Source organism: Anabas testudineus, chromosome 7 (assembly GCF_900324465.2).
Source record: "Anabas testudineus chromosome 7, fAnaTes1.2, whole genome shotgun sequence".
Classification (NCBI taxonomy): Eukaryota; Metazoa; Chordata; class Actinopteri; order Anabantiformes; family Anabantidae; genus Anabas; species Anabas testudineus.
Window position 1 is genome coordinate 8,073,928 of NC_046616.1, and position 22,031 is coordinate 8,095,958.

The window sequence follows — 22,031 nt, forward strand, 5'->3', positions numbered from 1 at the left end:
AAAGGTGGCAGCAGAAATATTGTTTGTAATATTTTAAACACATAACTACATCATACTTAACCATACTAAGCAGTATTTACCACACTTCCGTCACTGTAAATGAGAACTGTTTATGCAGGTTAATCTGTTTTGTCACATTTTGTAAAAATTACCGAGTAGGGCTATTGGTGGTGTAGAGTATATATAACTTTTTGGTTAAAGGACAGTATTTTATTACTGAGGCAATAGCCTGAACTAAAAAATCTCCGATTTGTACAACTAATTACCTGTTTGCCAAACTAAACACCAGCGTTCTGCAAGGGCAGAATAGAAGTGTAGTTTCATTTGCGGAACCTCAAAACTATGGAAACTATGGATGTTTTTGGCCTGTTAAAAAATTATGTTAAGTAAAAAATTTGAAATGAGAAGTTGGAATAAACAGATACAATTTCAGGATTTCAACTTTTAGACTGGCTTTAGCATCTCTTGTGTTTCTGCACTGCATTGATTAAAAACTTATCACAAAGTGCTTTTTGGAGAAGAGTTTCTACTGTTTGGAAGAGTGACATACATATCGTGGATACTGGCAGGAATATAAAAGTTACAGAATATTATAGAAGTTATTATATGATCTGTGTCAAACCCAATAAAACGACAACTTTGTGATTGTTATAAGATGAAATGATCAGTTCTGAAACAATACTGCACAGCGAAATAACCACGTATTACCCATCCTCTTCACAGACTGTAATTACAGTTCATCTTTAATTATAAATGTGCTTCACACAGTATAGAGCTGTTTTTTTGTTTTTTATTTGTGTTTTTGTGATATTTTTTACTTGTTGTTCTCCTCTCTCTGCTCTCTTGTTCATCCATTTGGGAGCTTAAAGTTATTTTAAAAATCAATTTTAATTCAGTGTTTCGAAAAGGCTGCAGAGTTGGAGAACAGATTGCCTCTAGGTCGATACAATCATCACAAGCCGCCACAGACGAATGCGAAAACTTTGAGTAAAGCTTTCACTACAACTTCTCAAACCGTTCCATTCAGAAATGATCATAGATGGGGGGGAATAGATTGACCTTCCCTGACAGTGTTTTGGTCAAAGATTTAATTTAGTCTTGGCAGATCTGTGTGTTATTGAACGTTGGCAGTGACAAATACAAAGGCTGCAGGTCACAGCTGATGATTTTTATATCCTGAAATATCTGTAAATGTATGTGGTTGATAGCGTGTGTGTGTGTGCGTGTAGGCCCACCCATTAGCTAAATGGCTTTGATGTCTTGGAAAAACACTCCATTATTCTAAACTGCCCTCTGTGTTTTAGCCAAAGTGTTGATGAGAAGTGTGGGCCAAATCATTCGTGTGTGTGTGTGTGTGTGTGTGTGTGTGAGAAAGAGAGAGACTTGGTGGTTATGGGGGCGAGCAGGCACACCACACACACCCCCTCACAAATTATGTCAGCATGGTTGCTGTTGCCAAGGCAACTGTCCCAAGAGTAAGGGTGGGGTGGGTGCAGCTGGTGTTTCACGACCGAGTCAGGATTGTGTATGTGCATGCACGTTATAGAAAAGAATGTTGCTGTGTGTTTTTTTTTAATCGTTGGGAGATCAAGATGTTGGACTGGGATACAGAAAGTGAGACACAGTTGTAGCCAACCCGAGATGTTGCTTTTGTGTGCGCAGATGCTAAATTGAATTTGTATAATATATATAATCTAAATGTGTTTTAATATTAAACACGTGCTGCAGATTCACCACTTGTACTCACTTGAATCGGTGCAAATGTATACGTGTGTGTGTGTGTAATGTGGCTGAAGTGCTGTTTGAGGGTTAAGAGTAGGTTTTAGGGTTATATTAGCATTATCCACTTAGTTGTGATTGTTAGGATACGGGGCTAGGGAATGCATTATGTCAATGTACAATCCTAACAAGGATAGAAATGTAAACTTGTGCCTTGTGTCTCTTAGTTCCCTCTGCAGATCTGAGTATCATCCTCCTTGCTATAATGCTGCTTTAATGCACTCCAAATAGAGGATGTGAACTGGATTTCAGCCTGTCTGACCCAATAGGATCTTGTGATGGTAACACATGCTGGATATTGCTGGTGTTTCCACTGAAGAGGTGGTTTCACATTCAATTAAGCTGAGCTTTTCATTTTATATTGAATTAGGCAAGGTCATATTGCTCTTGCACACTATAGTGCAGATTAAGTGCTGGATGCTTGAGTAGGCAGAGCAACACAAATTTCACTGAGGGTAAGATTTTCTGGCTCTCAGAAACATCATGCCCTCCTATGGAAGTTATGAGTTTGTGCTTTCAACAGAAGGAGAGGATTCAAGTTGTGCTTTATGACTAATAACATAAATGAATTGGTTAGCAATGTGTAAAGAGCAGGTAAAAATGTCTGAATAATGGAGCATTAACATGGAGCATGAAGTTGAAATATCAAGGAACAGACACATGCTGTTTTTCCTTTGTTATAACATTTTGCTGTTAACATTCATTATTTAAATGCATGGATGTAATGAAGCAGATAGCACAGAGCTTTTTATACATTTAAATTCATAGCTAGTTAGTCAAACATAAATGAAGGTGACGTTTTTACCCAAACTTTTCTTTGTAAACTGTCCAGGTTTCAGTAATTTGCCCAGCTGCTGCACAGGAATTATTTGTGCTGCCAAAAACCTTGAACAAAACAGACAGAAAAACAGTTCTATTGAATTTACTGTGCTGCTGATGCTTCCACTGGGATTAATGGAGCCAAGATCAGTGTGAAGCAAAACAATTTACCACTCTGACCGTTTGCCGAATATTAACAGAGTACCCAGTGGGTAATCAGCAGAGATTTCCCACTGAGCTAAAGTGTAAGTTTCTTCCATCCACCTTTAGCACAGAACTTTCTTCTCCTGCTGTGACTATTTGTCTGTTTCACATTATCTCTCATTTCATTGAGTCACGTCTTCTTTTCTTTTTTTCTCTCATTTCCTTTTTGCTCATCCATCTTGTGTTTTTGCCTGACTGTCAGCATGTTGCGGTTCCTCATTTCTGTCTCCAGCATCAGTCTTCCTTTCTTCCCCCTCCTCCTCGTCCTCTTCCTTCTTTCTTCTTAAACCTGATTTGTAAGCCCTTTTTTTTGCTTCTGTGAGTTTCTACCTTTCATTTTTTTCACCCATCATCTACCCAATCATCATTTTTCACCCTGTCATCATATGATTTTCACCCTCTCTCACATTTTGCCTTTTGCCTCTTTTTTCATCTGCCTCCCTCACCCTTTTCCTCCTGTTACACTGCAGATTTCCTGCATGTTTTTAACTACTCTTCTTTCTTCATCCTACTTTCTCAGTTAATTCAGCTTCCTCCTCAATCCACACATACGCCTATCATTTCCCCCCACCCTGTCATAGCAAAACTCTCTCTTCTACTCTCATTGACTTCTCCTGCCTAGCCCCACCTGTGTTTTTCCATTTTTCCTTTTCCCACTTATCATCATCCGTCTGTATTTATTAATTTTTGCTATCCGGATTTCTTTCACTCTGATCTCCTGCTCCATCCACTTCTAATCTGTCTGTCATTGTGTCAAGTTTTGACATTTTTCCTATTCTCATCTCCTAACTGTCTTCTCCCATCAGGCAGTTTTCATCTTGTTGTCACTTTCTCATCTTCTCTCCCTTCTGCTCCTCTTCCATTATCTCTTCATTTTTTACCTGCTCACATTTAATTTGTGGTTTGTGTGGTCCATGAAAAAAGACAATGCAATACAATTATTTGACTTTATTGATTCAATCATAAAGTTTTCTTTGGTCCAAAACAAAATTGGCCACATTTTATAATATTAGCTGCTGTTCAGATCACATAATTACTAACCAGGAACTGTAAACAAAAGTCACCGGAGCTCACAGCATGGAGCTTGTTAATTGGGCAGAGTTGTGGAAGCCTGTCATTCTGCCATGTTAAATATATGAGACTTGTTAAGCATCACAGACTTTTCTTTGTCTGGTGGTCATACATGAAGAAACAGCTGAATATGAGCTTCAGCTGTAAAACATGAGTGTATGACTCGTGACTTTACACTTGAGCCTGGTGTTTATGGCTGTCTGGCGACTTTACATGAATATCCATATTTGTGCATCTATGTGGAGATGAAATGGTGTGAGCAAGCAGCACCTGCCATGACAGAGGATGGCAGCTTAAAATATTCAAACACCAACATTGTCATGACATTTGTAGACTCTTGGCTTTTTGATTATTGTTGTCACAAAGCCACATCACGCAGCTTTTCTCGGGATATGCAGAGCTGTGTCCAGATGAGGTGGAGTATGTAATTATGCAGTCATAATGTTGAGATGCAACTGTGAAACAGAATGTTTTTCCCAGTCACTTCAATATAATACAGTATCCATCTGTCTCCAAATGTTTAAACTAACAAAGATCACCACTCTATCCACACTATCTCAGTAGTGGAGACACACTTTTTTCCAGTTCAGTGTGGTTATTGTGGATTTGCTCTCACTGGAATAATCAAGTATTAATTTGCCCTAACTATAAATATACTCATAGTTAATATGGCCTTTCTCTCACCCCAGAATGTTGCTCACCATATCTTCATCTATCCTTGCTTTTCATGCAAGGATAGATGCATTTCATGCAAGGATATCCTGCCATCATTTCACGCCCTTTCTCGGTGGTCTCGTCTCATTTCTTTCTGCAGTCATTCGGATAAATTTTGGAGCGTTTCAGAAGTGTCCCACTTTATTTCAAGCCTGTCAGTAATTTCTGTTTTCCTTTTCTTCATGTAGTGTTCACTTATCGTCACACACCCTTTTTTCTTCCTTTCTATTAAAACCACATGGCAACTAACATGATATATACTATATATCGGACCACATTTTGTGGTTTTCTGCATTAATTTGTCATAAATGTGATCTGATCTTCATCCAAGTCAAGCGTATTAACAAATATGACGTGCCTAAAATAATAACACAAAAAAAAAAAATCTTTGATGTCTTTATTGACACCTCAGGATCAACCTGAACCTGAAGATCAGATCAGGTTTTATGAAAAATTAATGCAGAACAGCACAAAATTTCAAAAGGGTCACATACTTTTTCTTGCCAGTGTACCTTCATCACAGCAGAATGATGAAGGTATTCTGAGTCACTCGTCACTTTCATAGACGCCACATCTGCAGTTCAGATAATTGCCATGTGTTTGGAGAGGCAAGGCTGTTTGGTCAAAATTTAAAGAATAAGAGGCAGCCAAAGTGATGTGTCAGCAAACGACTAGATGACTAGATTTATCATTGGCTGCGTGGTTTAGGGTGGGCAATGCAGAGGTTCTCTATCTTTGTGTGTTGTAACCTTCTTCAAAATACTGTTTCATAATTACAGATTTCTGTGTCATAGCTATGAAAATGAATCTTCTTCTTAGTCTAGAAGAGGTTTAACAGGTTTCTTACTTTATCACTCATCAAAATGCTCTGAATTCTGATGGAGACAGTTTCACCAACAGCCCTGTCTGTACAAACAAAACAAAAAATAGTTGATTACTGCAGGTTTACATTGGTTGATCTTAAAAGAAAAACTGAATTTTGCAGCAGCTCTACCTCTAATGTAATTCACCTAGGTAAAGCTGTCATGTTTCAGTGATTGATTGCACAGCTTCCATCCAAGCTAGAAATTCACACCCTCGTGAGGCTGTAAGGACTATTAACCAAATTATATTCTGTGTTTTACACTTGAGTTCTTTGTGTCAGTTCAATTCCAGCTGCTTGAAGGAGCATGTGCATGTTTGGGAGATGTTATCCATCACTGCAAAGAAAGAAGCACCAGTGACTACCATTTGCACAGTTGTAAACTATACTGTGCTTATTTTCACTTACTGTAGCTCAGTTTGTTGACACTGTGGCAAATCATTCTTTTATGTCTTTAATCTTCCCTTGAGTGAATCTGTTTTATATACTATACTACATTGGAAAATGTACTCCTCTGCCTCTCACCCGCTTGGTATTATTGTATTGTAGAATGGGCAGGTTGCTAAACAACAGTACACTGTGTGCAGTTTACTAACATTTTGGGCTTTTTCTGGGACTGGGGAAGTTCAGCCTGTTTTTACAAGCCGTTTCTGCCTCTCACTGCTATTTGGAGCTGTTGACGTGTGAAGTTATGCCTGGTACAACTTTAAAACCTATATATATATATATTTATGCTTTAGCTTTCCAATCCACCGAAGAACAGTTGGCAGTTAAAATATGAAAGTTAACACAAGACAGACGGACGTGTGATTCCTGTCCTTGCTCAGCTATCGACCGATCTCCTGCACCATAGTTCCCATAGTTTACATGGTGTGAAGATTGAAATCTGATTAAAAATATAACATTGTGCTCTCTTTATCTGTGCTTTCTGAACGACTCCTTATCATATAATCTGTCTGGAGATGTAGTCTGGTACAATGCATGTGTGTGTTAGGCAAAAGCTACATAACAGACTATTTTGTGCCAAAGTGTCCACTCTTATAGTAGAAATTAAAATACAAGACAAAAAACTAACAAATGTGTGTTTGATAAATAACATGAAGGAGTGAGAGATGTTGTGTCTTTGACAAAATGTCAGTCTTTTTAAATCTGTTTTTCTTACATTTTCTTAATTAACTTCATAGCTTGACTCAGAAACTCTGACCATTTAGCAAAATGTGTTCCTGGATTGCACTGGGAATTATGTATATTTGCCTTTGTGTAAACCAAAACTGCCAAAGCTCAGTGCTATAATCAGTAGTTTCAGTTTCAGTAAAAAGTTACCTGTTAATTTTACATTTCTGATTGTGCATGGATAGAACCAGTGAGGCAATATGTTTTATTAGCGAGCTTTAGAGGTGCTGGAAAGTTTTCAATCTCTTTTTACAAGCTAATCAACTACTGGCTTATGTCCATCGTAAACTCATTTTCTCATTAAACTCTCTCCAAAAAAATATATATTAATACATATTGCTCAAAATGTTGAACTATTCCTTCCCTAAAAATCTGTTAAGCTGGTTCTTGCTTTGTTTGCGAGTTTTGAGAAATTTTAAAAGACAAAACATTATAGTATACAAAGTTATTTGCTGAAATGGTGAGATCTTTACCAGATGTTGAAATATCTCTTCTCTAAGAAAAGTGATTATTGCTCAGTTAAGGGTATCTGAACCCAACATGGCATGTCGTTTTATTTGGCAAACTACTCATTCTGCCTGCAGTAACATGTCACTGTCACATTCATTAATTTTGTATTTCCTCTATATTTCTTTGTACATTTTCAAATGCTAGACAGTCTCCACTGATTTGAATCATTAATGTCATCTTTTGTTCTTCTTCTCTTGTTCAGAACTTATTCAGAATGGCCGCCTGCTGACGCTGCCGCTAGTAGCTGGAGAGCTGCACTCCCTGCTCCCTGATGAAGATGGGAAGCGTCTGTACGTGGCCATGAAAGATAACCTGCTCTCTACCAGTCTGGACGACATAACACAGAACCCACGCAAGGTTAGAAATGGAGGACATATACTGTACACACACACACAGACACACAGACACACACACACTCGCATACCATTCAGAGGAAAGTATCTTCCAAACATGTGGCAGTCATTTGTTTAAATGATCCTCTGTCTCTGTGTCAGTCCTGTGGACGACTGGCAATCCCCACAGAATGCTCAACAGGATAAGTTCTAGCATTAATAATAATGTTATTTTTTGTAACCGTCTGAAACACTTTACGGAGTAATTTCCAGTCAGGCCACAAATAATTCTCTCCACATTTCTCACATTCCTTCTCCCTCCTAACTGAAAACTGTGTTGGCAGTGTTATACAGGTGCTATGCTTTCAGAGAAGAACAGCTGACATTTGGATCACGTTATGAACAAAGACAGAGTCAGGTCACCTGCACTCAGCAAGTGATATAGAGCTCTTTTGCTTTTGTACAATTTCTCCTGGTTTTGCCACGGATGACTCATTGTCCTTTGTAAGTTAAACCCTGAAGCAGGCATCCATGTCATCTCTGCCCTTTCCTGATTCAGTAGGTAAAATTCCCGCACCACATACAGTATGTTACTTATTCTAATGAGCATGAGCTAATAATCATGCTGCAACACATTAAATCTGCAATGTTACACACACGTGCTGTGACAAAATGTGTTTAAACAATTTTGATCTTCAAAGAATTTTGAACCAATCCAAAATTTTCAGCAGGAAACAGAAATGCTTTCTATACAAGAGCCTAAATGTTAGTGAAAATCTATTTAAATCAATCTCATTATTTAAAAAAGCAAAAAACCTTCAATATAAATTACGCTTAAAATACAGATTTGTTATGGTTCCGTCACAACTTTGACATTATATCCAGACATCTAGACACAATGATGGTTTGCCAGTCACTCAGGTTGATTTCAGGGTCACAGTGAGGACAACAACAGTGCTGCATTTCATAACTCTGCCTTGCTGGATCTAATCAATACCCTCATCATGAGGTGTCAGAGAGCCACAGGCTCAGGTAGGCAAACAGAAAGACCACTAGTAAAACAGACAGCAGTCAAGCTGGTTAGCCACCCACTCAGCCAGGCAGTAAGCCAACAAAAGGATAGATAGTCACAGTCAACTCATAACTCATCTCTGTGCGGGCTGTAAAGTTCTGTACTTGTACATACAGTATTTATAGTTTGTTTATATCATTCCAGCTTGTGTGCAGTTTCTCTCCCTGGTGTTAAAATCACTCTCAGTGCTATATTCTCTTCATTTTTGTTTATTTTCACCCAGAGCTTTTTATCAGTGCTAGTACCTCCTTGTATTTATTTTATCATTTGACAACTTAAAATCTAACACACACCTAGGCTGTAGACACAGTATGTACCATCTAACTGGCTCAATACAATGGTGTTGGCAAAGAGAGATGAACACATAACCAGTTCTTCCAGTCCATCCCAGTTCAGGGCAGAGTGCCCAATGTGACTCTGTTGCCCTTAGTTGCATTTTCTTTGATCAAACCAAGAGAAATGCATTCCTTCTGTGTGAGTCTACATCTGGCAACCCACATTACACACAGGGTCACAAGAAGTTTGAGTGTGTGTTTGTGGCTTTTAGTTGCATATTTGGTCTTTATTCTTTCTTGCACACTTAATATCTTTTACAAAAATCTAAAATGTTTATAATTCCCTTTTTACATAAACCCACTTTTCCTTTGTCTTTTCTATAAACTAACACCCCGCATGCTTTCACCGAGGTGTAAATTCCCATTAAGTCTTTACCTGGTGAGAATCCTTTAGTGGTGGTCCATGTTCCTGTCAGTGTGTGGTATTTGGTGATAAGGGGGAATGTGGTCTCTAATCTAATCTGATCGTCTTTGCATAGCACGGGGCTCTGCGGGAATTACTACATCAGAGAACGATTACTGGACATCCAGAAATTGTTTCCTGAAAGCGCCATCATTTGTTATTAATCACATCCAAAGAGCCTGTGTCACTTTTTATAGAGTGAAATAAATTCAGAGTTGTAGTGCAAAACAAAAACATCAGCTTTGGAGTTTTCTGTTGGGTCAACATCCATGCACAGATCATTATTCTTTTCATTATAAACAATTTTCAGTCAGTCAGTGTTTTCACTTGAATGATATTCATTTTGAGTTAATAGTTGAATTTTCTTGAGTAAACTAGAGCAACTTCTGTGGTATGTGGAGATAGGTGAGGATGATCACTTATCATTTTCAATCTCTGCTCACCATTAATGTCTCTGAGGGAATGACTAACCAAGGGAAATATTTTGAATTACCATGTAGCTGCCATCTGACACCAAGCCTCAATTCGCTCTCCCTCTCTGTCTGTCTGTCTCTTTCATTTTCTATGCCTTTCTTTTTGGCTCGACTTGAATCACTGAAATAAGCCTCGTTCTGGAGTGTTTGTATTATACACTGATTAAGTTTACTTGTGCACAAGCACTTTAGTTTCTTGTGATCTGAAGAGAGAAAACGTAAGACACGTGTTGTTTTGATTACATTAGTTCCATTAGACTATTAACTTTTGAGAAATGGAGAAGTCCACTGGTGATGTCATCCCTTTTCTGATTAGAAATTAGTCATTTTAAAAGTGATGATCTTCCCCCGAAACAAGGATGGTTCAGTTGAGTTTGTTTGACCAAAAAACACAACTGAACCTAAACAGTCCTGAAGCAAACAGGAGCTGATTCTTAAACAACCTGTGGATTTTATTCAGACACAGTTATTCTGACCGTTTTCAAAAGTGGATAAACATGTGGTACTTGGTAATGCTCTGCCACTAATCAGTTTCATGCCTCCTCACAATGCTAGCATCTGTTAACTTCTTCATATCTGCTCCTGAATCATAGCTGGAATAAACTCCCTTTTGCTTCTAGCATTTGAAAGGTTCCATTGCATGTCTCATTTTTACATTACAGGGTTGGAAAAATATTTCTAATGCCTGTTAAGTATTTTGGAACAGTGCGATTTACTTTATTTTTGGGCGCTGATGCACATGCAGAAGTTAATGTGAGGGAAAGCCTGGGGTGGCTGAATGTCAGAAAAAGACACGAGGCATGTGTGTAGGCTTCTCTGTGGGCAAACTGTCTAACCAAAATCCTTCTTAGGTCCTGTCTGGTCCAATAAAAACTTGACATACACTAGAAACAGACACAACTAAAACTTTACATGACCTAGAACTGCACGTCTGGAAGCAGGAACCTTTTTTGAGGACGTGTTGCGTCTTTAGATTAATTGCTCTCACATGTTCTCCTGTATCAGCATTAAACCAGCATCATAGTTATAGAATCTTCAGTGCTGCCACATATAAGTTCATTGCTGGAAATATAACTGGAAATCAGTTCCATGTAATCACACTATTGTCAGTATTCATAGATGTTGCATTATAATGCACATGTAACTGGCCAATGACCCTTTATTCATAGTCAAACAGTAGAATAATTATTCATGTTGCTACAATCTCTGCTGCTCTGACATCTTGGCTCATCAACTTGTGGTCCAAACAAGACGTGTTAAAATCCGCTAATTGCTTTGCTGACTCTCCCTGCCTCTCTTTCTCGTAAAGCACCTGCCAGTGCCAAAAGCCTTTTATTGAAATGTAGAGTGAGCAATACAAACTGTTTTATCTCTCACTCTTTGCAGCTGTACTGGCCAGCCAGTCCAGATCGTGTCCAAGAATGTCTCATGGCTGGGAAGGATCCAGAGGTGATTCAAGACATAATCACACACATATACAGGCACACAGATTTACTTGATTGCATAAGAAAGGAATATTAATGAATGAAGTGAATTCTGTTTTAAAAGTCACATAGAATATAATAGAATACATAAATGTATTTCTACTCTCTTCATTGCCTGCCACAGTGTTGTACAACCACACAAGAAACTGTCTAAAGAGTTCAACAATAAAGCAAAACAGTTGCATGATGGAATCTAGTACAGAACTAAAGTATTTTCTGTGTGTTTGTATGTGTGTGTCTGTCTGTCTGTCCAGTTGGAGTGTGCTAACTTCCTGCGAGTTTTGCAGCCTTTTAATCAGACTCACCTGTACGTGTGTGGCACTGGGGCCTTCAACCCCCGCTGTGCTTTCATAGCTACCAGCATCTTCCAACAGGTAATGCTTCACACACTTATGCACGCACACACACACGCACACACACAAACAGAATACAATATGTGATCATCATGTCACAATGACTAAAGGGGAATCACTGGACAAAACCATAGAGTGTGAATCAATTTAACTTTACTATCAGTGAAAAAAGTAGGGTCCCTCCAAAATTATAACTGAGGCAGTGGGATTTCTTAGTGGATCCAGAAGCTGACCTCCTTCCCATGACATCGAAACCGCAGCCCTTAGCTACCCAACATGCAAGTTAATGTCACATTTTTTTAACGCAGAAGTAATGCTTCTACCACCCACTGTCACTTGTGTGTGTTCTGACTCACACTCAAAGCCCCTATACACAGGCCTATCAGCACCTGAAACATCATGTGTGTGATGTCTGCCCCTATGCCCATATAGCTACCAGGTTTGACCCCGTGCCATCTGTCTATAATTTATACAGTGCTCCTTTTGTCATTGAGGCTACATTCTAGGGGCTACTGGACAATTAATTTGACATTTTTTATGTCAAACATAATGTGGTAAAGTGTGACTGTGTTATTTCACGCTGATAAGTTGATAATATCGTCATTTAGTCAGAGATAATTTTTCTGATTGTTCTGACATGTGTCTGTTTGATTTATGTGTTCATTCCTGCATTTTTGAAGTTTCATGGATGCCTTTCAGCAGTATGTGTCAGGCAATAGCTAATCCCATGAAGGCAGTGTGAGATCAGAGCAGAGGTTCAGACATGGTACTTAAAGGAGCTGATGGTGCTGAGTGGTTTAAGACTGGTTTAAGACTGGACTTCACACATTTTAAAATCCCTCCACTTAGCACAGCTACCCTCTATTAGCTGCTCACTTTGTGCAGCTTTGGGTGTGTGTGCATGTATGTGTGTGTGTGTGTGTGAGTGAGGCAGGTTTGTTGATCTGTCTGAAAAAAAAAAGTCTTTATGCTTATTTAACAGAATCATTGGATGATTTTATGAATGAAAGAAAGAATTAAAGAGTCACAGCCAGTTTGCCTACACAGTTTGTCAAGCCAATTTTCTCCCTGTCCATCTGCATGACCTCTGTTTTTGTTTCCATTCCCAGACAGAGCACCAGACACTCTCCTACGGCCAGACAGAGTGTGGGAAGGGGAAATGTCCTTACGACCCTTTCCAGAAAACAGCTTCTGCTGTCGTTGGTTAGTTGTCTGCTCATTTGGCTCAGAATGGCTTCTACATTCACTTTGATGATTGGAATTATTTCTTTTTTATATTTTTTTACCTTATTTATTTGTTTGTTTTAGATTTTCTTTTTGCATTCCGGGTGGATTGCAAGAGTAAAATTAAAAATAATTATTTATATGTTGTGGCAATACAGTGCGCCTGTGGCAACGACTTTTCAGTGGTAGTCATATGAAAAGTTACCATAAACCTGTACCTTATCCTTATTTATATCACTATTTTTTATTATTAATCTGGAAATAGTAGTAAAATATATAAACACTAAAATGTGTTGTATATGTTGTATATAAAATGGAAATATATGGAATGGAATATAATATATGTAGAAGATGATGTACTGAGTTTCTTGGCTCAATTCTCTCTCTCTTCTCATAGTCTAAGATATGCCAATGTATATATCGTATTTAGCTTGTTAATGTAATTTTTCATGTTTCTTTAGTTTCTAATTTTAGTTTAATGTCTGTCTGCTACAGTATCATGGGAATTTTTCCCCAGGGAAATTATGAACCACTCTGGGAATATCTAGGACTTAGAATTTACATAGTCGCAAGCAGTATCCACTCTGTTTAATCCTAAAATATCTTAACCTTTTGTTATTCTTCGTAGATGGAGAGCTGTATGCTGGAATCACTTCAGACTTCATGAGCCGGGACTCTGCCTTCTTCCGTAGTCTTGGCAGTCGTCACGTCATCCGCACTGAACAGTATGACTCCACCTGGCTGCAGGGTAAGTGCAAAAGTCAGTCAAAGACCACAGAAAGAATTTATAGAAAACAGTTGTTGTTATAAACTAATCTCTAACCTGCAGCGGAAGTCTCTATATTCCTGACACATATCAATGCTTTTTCTTTATTTCTTTCTCAAGTGTCAAGTTATTAGATTTAAATGACTTAAAATGACTTTTAACTATCATCTTATTCTTTACTTCTTGTTTTGTAAAATGTATATCATGAACTATACTTTGTAAACTGTATTTCCTGAACTACAATGACCTGTCTTTTGCTCTAATTCACTAAAACAACTTCCACGTTTTATCAGGCCAGTCTGCTGCTGATAAAAGATACTGACTTTGACTGTCTCTGCTGTTTGCTTTACCACCAATTTGTGCTCTTTGTCCTATTACTTTTACTCTCTTACGTGCCTTGCAGCAGAATTCCATTGCGTTACACCTGATTTATAAGTTACCCATCCTTTTCTATGTGCATGTCCCCTCTTCCTCCAGATGCCCAGTTTGTGCAGGTAGCGCCACTGTCTGAAACTGATAACCCAGAAGATGATAAGGTCTATGTGTTCTTTACTGAACGCGCTCAAGAGGCAGAGGGGGCTGCAGGGAAGGTGCTCTACTCCAGAGTGGCACGTGTCTGCAAGGTATGGAGTGTGTTTGTTAGACACAGATGGGGACCAGGTTTGTGTATTTGTGGACTCATATCAGAAGATGTCTGCATGCAGTTTACATAAACATATGTATGCCTGAATAGGTGGAGTACTATATGTACGTGCAGGTTTGCGTGTAAAAAGCAACTATACAGCCTTGACTGTTTCATCAGGGTTGTATAGATATGCTTTTTTAACTCTGTGTATAAGAATTCTTACTGTATCTTATGCTACACTGTGATACACTGTGAATGTTTGGTCTGTCTGATTCTTTATGTGCATATACCATGAGATCCAGAAGTCTGAGATCACATCAAAAGTCAGAATTTTTCATGTAAAGCTGGAAATAAGGAGGATTGATGGGCACAAGAATTTCTGACATGTAATTACACACAAGCCGACTTTGCAGCCATGAGACATTCTTGGACACGATCCGGACTGGCTGGCTGACTTGAACAAGCCTGTGATGGGTGCCATATGAACGCTCGTTTCAATAAAAGAGATAAAAGAGATCTTACCTTTTGTACAAAAGGAGTGCACATGATCAGCGCCACAAGTTTGCTTAAACTTGATTGTTGAGTTAGTAATAGTACAGAGTCATGAATACATGACATTTTGCATGTCATAACTTCCTCAAACTTTCTGATTATTTCCAGTTTTGGTTTTTGATCTTGTCTCCAACTCTCACAGTATATCAGCAGACATGTTTGTGTGTGTGTATCCATATTTTGTATTGTTTTTATATACAAAAAATGTGTTTTTGCATTGTTTACATTTCTGGTTGAGAATATTTTGGTTGATTACAGTATCTGACATAATGTAGACTACTGTTTTTATTAAAAGTGTTGCATATTTATTATAGAATGACATTGGAGGCCAGAGGAGTTTAGTTAACAAGTGGAGTACCTTCCAGAAAGCTCGTTTGGTGTGTTCAGTCCCAGGATCAGACGGCCTACAGACGCACTTCGACCAGCTGCGTGAGTACACACACAAGCATTAACTAACGAATGCATTACATGCATATTTAAACTACTCACACACAACAGGCCTCAACTACTGGTCTGTTCTGCCACAGAATGCTTCATAAAAGAGAGACGGACTTCACTTAAGTAGTGTGTGCCTGTTTGTGTTTATGAGCACGACACACGAGAACTTCTCACTTGAATATTTTGAGGCAACAAAAGGGAGTTTGCAGAATGAATAAACTTAGAGGTGCTCAACCACAGCCTTAGTGTGTGAGTTTGGCTGCATGGCTCCACTGTTACCACGGTGATCAACAGCCCTGTCGGTCACCTTGGGTTCGTCTTCGTGCATCAGCCTTGGTAACCACGGCAACTGGCCTTAGCATTCAGCGGCTGTGGGTTTATTCATTATCAAGGATTTGCGGTAGTGTCTTCCAGTTGGCTCTGAGTGTGTGTGAGTGTGTGTTCAGGAACTGGTCTATGTAGGCGCGAGTCTTTGATGTCTATTCTGAGTGACTCAGGATGTTAGCCTCTGCTCACCCTCTTTATCTGTCAGTCTAAACTCATATCTTCAGATGTACAAGTCTCAATTCTTTTGGCATTCAACTGTGTAACTGTGAACTAGCGTTGCACTCTCAGCACTTGTTATTCTCACACACTTTAGCGGTTCTCATTGCATTACATTTATTTCCCCTTGAAGGTTTTTTGGAGAGGAAAGTTTTTTGGATCTAATTTGAGTGTCTAACATCAGAGGATGTTGGATGTTCACTAATAAGTCATTTGAGGCAAATGTGATTTGTAACTTTGGGCTGTATAAGTAAAACTTGATTTGATGATTTCAATATGCATCAGGAACCCACCTTTTTTTTAAATAACATTTGAAAGGCCTACACAGGTGTCTTCAGTTAGTGGGTGCTAATACAGATGCTTGATATAGCTGGCTCAGGTGTCAGAGTTAGCTGCTAATGTGCCATGTGTGGATCACATGCTCCACAGCATGTGCCACTGCTGAAGCAACTGATGAATGTTGTGTAATGTAACTCTGGGGTTTCTTGGTGCCTTTTGTTATCCCAATGTATATTTTATAAAACAATTGTGTTACTCATCTGTAAGGTGAGACAGGAATCTGACATTGCACTTCAGTCTCTAACTCTAGCTTTTATTTATTACTCAACAGCCAATTACATGTTTTACAGCTCTGGGTCTAACTTCAACATTCACCCCCTGACACATATACTCAGTATATTTAGTCGCCTCCAAAAGTATTGCAACAGCGAGGCAAATTCCTTTATTTTTGCTGTAGGCTAAAAACATTTGGGTTTTTCAAAACATGAATATAAGACAGAATATCAATAATAATAATTCAGCATTCATTTCAAGGTTTATTTTTTAAGTTGTTTATTCGATCCAGACATACATCGTAGCTCTACAGCAAAATTAAAGAAACTACCCTCACTTTCCAATACTTTTTGAGGGGAGTGTATGTGCATAAAGGCTGCCTAATCCATTGTCATGCTGGAATTAATCATCTCTGCAACTTAACCCCACAATAACTAGCATAGTAGACCTGCCTGTTGTACCACTTTAGACAGGCGTTTTGACAGAAAATCACTTGGACACAGAAAAAGGGAGTATTGTTGAGAAAGACTGGTTTCCTTCCTTGCTGTTTTGGCAAACACACAACTGTCAGAGTAAACAACAAGAATCTCCTGTTTGCACATGCAGAATTAGATTTACAGTATATTAACACTTACAGTAAATCAAATAAAAACGTCCCATTTCATTCATATTGTCAAAGGTTTACACAGATACAAGTGTTAATAAGAAATATTGGGATACACACACAGCCTTTAAGATGTAACATACTCTGGCCTCAGTCTGGCTGTGTACACGTGTACACAAGACAGTTGTGACTTGTCAGAGGCATAAACATTTCTTCTCAGCATGCCTGTGGCCACGTTTAAATATCTGATAATATGTTGTGAATTTGTTTATGAATAGACAGCACAGTAAGCAACATAAACACAGAGAGACACACACATAATCAAAACCACAAACCCATCTACAGGAGATTAAGGCATCAGGTTAAGAATGCTGCCCGTATTGTGTTTATGCCACGGTCTGCCACAAAGAAACACTACAAATCCCATAATACCTTGACAATCTGCGGGTCCCTCATGGCAGCCGAGCAAGGACTACCACCTGGTAGTCAGTGTATTTGTGAAAGTTTGTATTAATTACATTTTGGCAGTGAAGGAATTCAATCAACTTCATGAAACACCACACACCAAAAGTGTGGCTGTGTGTTTGTGTAAATCTCACAATTTGTTTCTATCAGGACAGTATTAGCAAAAAACAGAAAAAGGATCCAGTACCACATAGAACAAATCCACCATGAGCTGCATAAATAATACAGTGAATGTCACTTGGCATGAAATAATAGTAAACAATTCTCAAATCCTCCGATAAAATACCATTGTTATATTACAATACTTATATAAGATAAGATTTAAATCCACCTTGTGTTGACCTGTAAAAATTCTTACTTTGGTGCCATCCTGTGGTTCTAAAAAAATGCTAGTTTCCAGTTGGTTCATTCATCGTCCTTAACTAGATTAAGGACCTATTTTAAGTCATTAAATCATTTCTGTGCCTGGAAATACTCACAGCCTAAACCATAGCCTTTTTAAATGGTTTTGCAAGGCACAGATATTTTCTTTCTGTCATTGGGAGCATTAGATCAGAAATGCTTCGTGTTTTCTTTTAAATGGCAGTTACAAACACCAGATTTTGTCGTCTGTTAGCTTGGACGACTTGTTGTAAATAGTTTATTCATCTCTGTTTCTCTCTGTCTGTTTGCAGTTGTTTACTCACTTTTGTTTTGAACAGAGCATCTGGCCTCTGATTGTCACACGGACTGACTCATGAGACAGGATTGTTATTGTTAAAAGAGGTTGCGTTTTTGTTGTTCATGTCACTTGTGTGAAATGACAGTATACTGTAGTCAAGCTTCATTTAACTTAATTATTCAAAAACTAAACAGCTAAAGGGAGTCCATGTTTACTACTTTTCCTTTCGTCAAGAGAAGACTTGCTGCCCATTCAGGCTGAAACAGGTAGGACTTTGCCTCTGGTGAAAGGTTTCAGACTTCAGTTCACAGGAAAGATACTCTGTTGTTTTACTGCTGTTGTCCCTGTTGTGGTTGTTGTTGTGGAGGAGTCTCATGCTATGAGGTTTTGTAGCTGGAGACAGAGGGGCCTCTGTGGCTGGACTCAGTATTATGACACCAGAGCCACTGAGGCATTTTCAGGCATTTTTGCCTATTTAGGCATCTGTGTGTAACTGTAAACTAACAGACAAAGAAACTTACTGACCAGGTGACACAGACAGTAACTGTATTTACACTGGCTTAAAAATACCTGGACACTTGTTTGTAGGTACATATATAAAGATGCCTAAATATTAGTTTAAAATGAAACAAATAAACTAATGCAGAACAAAAACATCCCAACAAGTGATTTGATATATTTTTGTGTTAGTAAATTATATAAAAATAAAAAGTAGGTTGAGAGCACCGCTGCTAAGAGGCTTTTGCACCGTCACGTCGTGTTCTTTGTGCTACTGCAGCAATCCATCTTCATTTTTTGTCATCTTGAGAAACACATGCGTGAAAAGTCAAAGAAACTTGGAATTTTTACATAAATGGTACTGAAAACAGCCACCAAGTTAAGAAATAGTTTACCAACATTCTTGTTGTTTTGTGTCAGTAATTTTTCTTGGAAATAAATGGACTTCCCAGCGCCTCCCCAATGTTCTCAGTACTGACTCTATAATCATGTTGAATGCCAGCTAAATACAAGGGAACTGATGTTATATAGACAGCACATTATACGTGCAAAGCCACTCTTGAAACGTATTGGTCCAAAATAGAAATTTCCTTAAGGGCAATTCTATCTTCTTTGCCTCTACTGCATAACGGAGACTTAAAAGAGGATGGAGAGATAGAAAATTATTTTTCTCTATATGAACTTCAGGTAGAGCAGCTACTTATACAACTGAGCCACCATCCAACTCTGTTAGATTAATCTAACTAATGCATTTCCACTATTTACTGCTTAATCATCATCACCAAGTATACTCAGGGTTGGTTTGAAAACATGTTTTGTGATACTGAAGAACATTAATCATGTTTTGACGTTTCCATTGAGCCTTTCTAATCCATCATAGCTTGTTTGAAAATACTTGAATAGAACAGAGAAGAAGGATAGGTGGGGAGAGGAGGGAGGAGCGGGGCTGCTGTCCAGAGGAGGAGAAGGGCTTGAAAAGATGAGAGAGAAAAGATGAAGTGGGACAAGTAGGAATAGGGCGGAGGTTAAAACATAAAGTGTTGACCAGACGAGACAGAGTAAGATGGAGTAGGAGGTGGGGAAAATACAGGCGGTGTTTAGTAAAAGAGAAAAGGAGAAGAAGAGGAAAGGAGTAAAGGGAACAGACGATTAGGAGGAGCCTTGGGAGTAAATTTGGCTTCATGGTAAAATGTGAAAAACAGGAACAGGAAGAAGTGAATTATAAAGGAATTATGGGGGGCGAAGAGCTCTTGCCAAAAGAAAGAAGAAAAAAATTAAAAGAATTTAGAGAATATACGGCTGAAATTTAAAAGTTATTGAAGACTCCTAAAATGGTAATTTCAGTAGTACAGGCAAAATTCACCATTACTCAGATGTCTGGTGCAAGTTCCCCTCTACCATATGGTGCCCTGAAAGTGACACAGGATGATAGAGTGAGGGAGATGTTTGCTAATTATCTCAGAAATACAAGACAAGGGTCTAGATTTTAAGTAGTAAGATTCTCACCTGCCAGTGTAGACATTTAGTTATCCTGATAGAAAAGGGGAGGAGGAAGAGATGTTATATTTATGAACAAGGAAATATGACAGCTCAGACAAAAGACATTTTCCCTCAAAGGGCAAAGAGGGGATGAGTGAGGTGAAGTGAAGCTAAAAAGCTGTGAGGGGTGATGGGAGGGGGACGAGGAGGGAGGGAAAGAGGGGAATGGGGTTAATTTGGAAGTATGTGGCAGACAGTAAGGTGGCAAATGAGTGGAGGTGAGAGGAGGAAGAAGAACACAACAAGGAGGAGATGCAGAGGAAATTACATGAGGAGACACAGTGGGCAAAAGCTTTTGTTTGTAACACAGTAACACAAGCCGAGGACAAATTAATGTTAATGTGAAGATTGTCTGTGTTTTGAAGTTAGGTCAAATGATAAATTGTATCATGTGTTATATTTCGGTAAAACATGTACTAGTCTGGTACAAAGATGATTTTAATTAAAAAAAAAAAAACTCTTTTGTGAGACAAAAAGATGATCAGACAATGAAATTTACCAAAAGATGTCCTTCATCACCATCTTAGAAAAACAGGCACCTTTTAAATGGATATCTCACTCATAGACCTTAAAATGGACGCCAACATGGGGATAACATCAGTGGCTAAAGGGGAAAATGTGTCACGGTGAGAATAGATGGAGCGGCACAAGGAATAGGGCCAATAGCCAGGGGGTTTGTGGACCAGACAAGATGGAAGCAGGGCTATTATTGACATATTTTCTGCAAGATGGTGAGGAGGAAATACAGTCAAGAAGTGTGGTCAAATAGGTGACCAGGAGGCAGAGGGAAGAGGTGGATGTTGGCATTCTGGGTGACTGGGCAGGGAGGGAAAGAAAAAGGGCGCAGCAGAGAAATGAGAAGGATAGGGGTGCTTGTCTGGAGGCTATGGCCAGACAATTAGACGAAGGAGGAGGAGGAGGAGAGGGAGGGGGAGGAGGAGGAGAAGAAGAAGAAGAAGATAGGGGCTGAGGCTGCAGGTCTGCGGGCTAGACAAGACTATCTTTCCTCAGGGACAAACAGCCTCTTTTTGTTTAGAGAAGACGACACAAGCAACATCCCTCCTGAGAAAATAGGCCAGACAGACAGATGGATGGGAAGATGGTGGGACGGAGAGATAGGGGGAGGGAGTGATGAAGACTGGGAGGCACAGCAAAAGTGAGAAACAAAGAGAGCGAGAGCCGCCCACAGGGATCTCGGGACGTCCAGGTGGATTTTAGCAGAACCTGAAGAAAGAGAGATGTCAAAGAAAGAGACAAAGAAATAAAAAGGGAGGAAAGAAAACAGACATGAGGATGTTTCCTGACATTGCAACATGTTTAATATGCTGTTTTACATATTTAAGATTTTATATCAACACTGCTTCAACTTGAAAAGTTATCACCCACTTTGATTCACCTGTCAGATCATTTTGTAGACAGAAACAGGGTGACCTGACCTGAGCTGAGTCCCTGCACTCAGTGTTTGTGATGAATGTGTGTGTACATTTTGTTTTCCCTCCCTTTAAAGATTAATTGTATTAAATCCACTACAGTTCAATAAATCAAACAGTGGAAATATGTAGAAACAAGGTGCAACAGCACTAAATAAGTCATCATTTAAACTCATCACACAGAGATAAGAGTGAATTTTTTGCCAAGCTGAGCTGTAAATAACTGAGTTGTCTCCTTCAGAGTCGATAAAAAGAAAAATGTTGCTCTGACTGCGTCTTCTAAGATATAACTGTATTTTCATGTGGTGGTGTATGCATAGCGAGGTGCTAAGAAAGAGAGTCTGACTAACTTTGAAGCCAAATGCAAGGACTCAGAGTTTTCCTACTGGGATTACCAAAGTTTGTATTAAGTTTACGCAATACTTTCTCCAATATTAAACTTTTAAACAATATGTGGCCTCGTTTCTGACTAAACACAGCACAATGTTCTGCACAGTCAAATAAGATTTCTCTTTCCCTTGCTAGCAAGTGTGCCTTTATATACTTAACA

General features: G+C 38.8%; 1 protein-coding gene across 5 annotated transcripts in view; it reads left to right on the forward strand.

The window, feature by feature from the left end:
• sema3h (sema domain, immunoglobulin domain (Ig), short basic domain, secreted, (semaphorin) 3H) overlaps positions 1-22,031 on the forward strand; it is a 53,783-nt gene that overhangs the window by 16,374 nt on the left and 15,378 nt on the right. For all 5 annotated transcript variants that reach the window (XM_026367123.1, XM_026367122.1, XM_026367125.1 and 2 more), the window contains 7 exons: positions 7,335-7,489; positions 11,134-11,196; positions 11,486-11,605; positions 12,694-12,787; positions 13,437-13,556; positions 14,052-14,197; positions 15,066-15,180. In XM_026367123.1, coding sequence (XP_026222908.1) covers positions 7,335-7,489; positions 11,134-11,196; positions 11,486-11,605; positions 12,694-12,787; positions 13,437-13,556; positions 14,052-14,197; positions 15,066-15,180 — 813 coding nt within the window. The remainder of the gene's footprint in view (positions 1-7,334; positions 7,490-11,133; positions 11,197-11,485; positions 11,606-12,693; positions 12,788-13,436; positions 13,557-14,051; positions 14,198-15,065; positions 15,181-22,031) is intronic.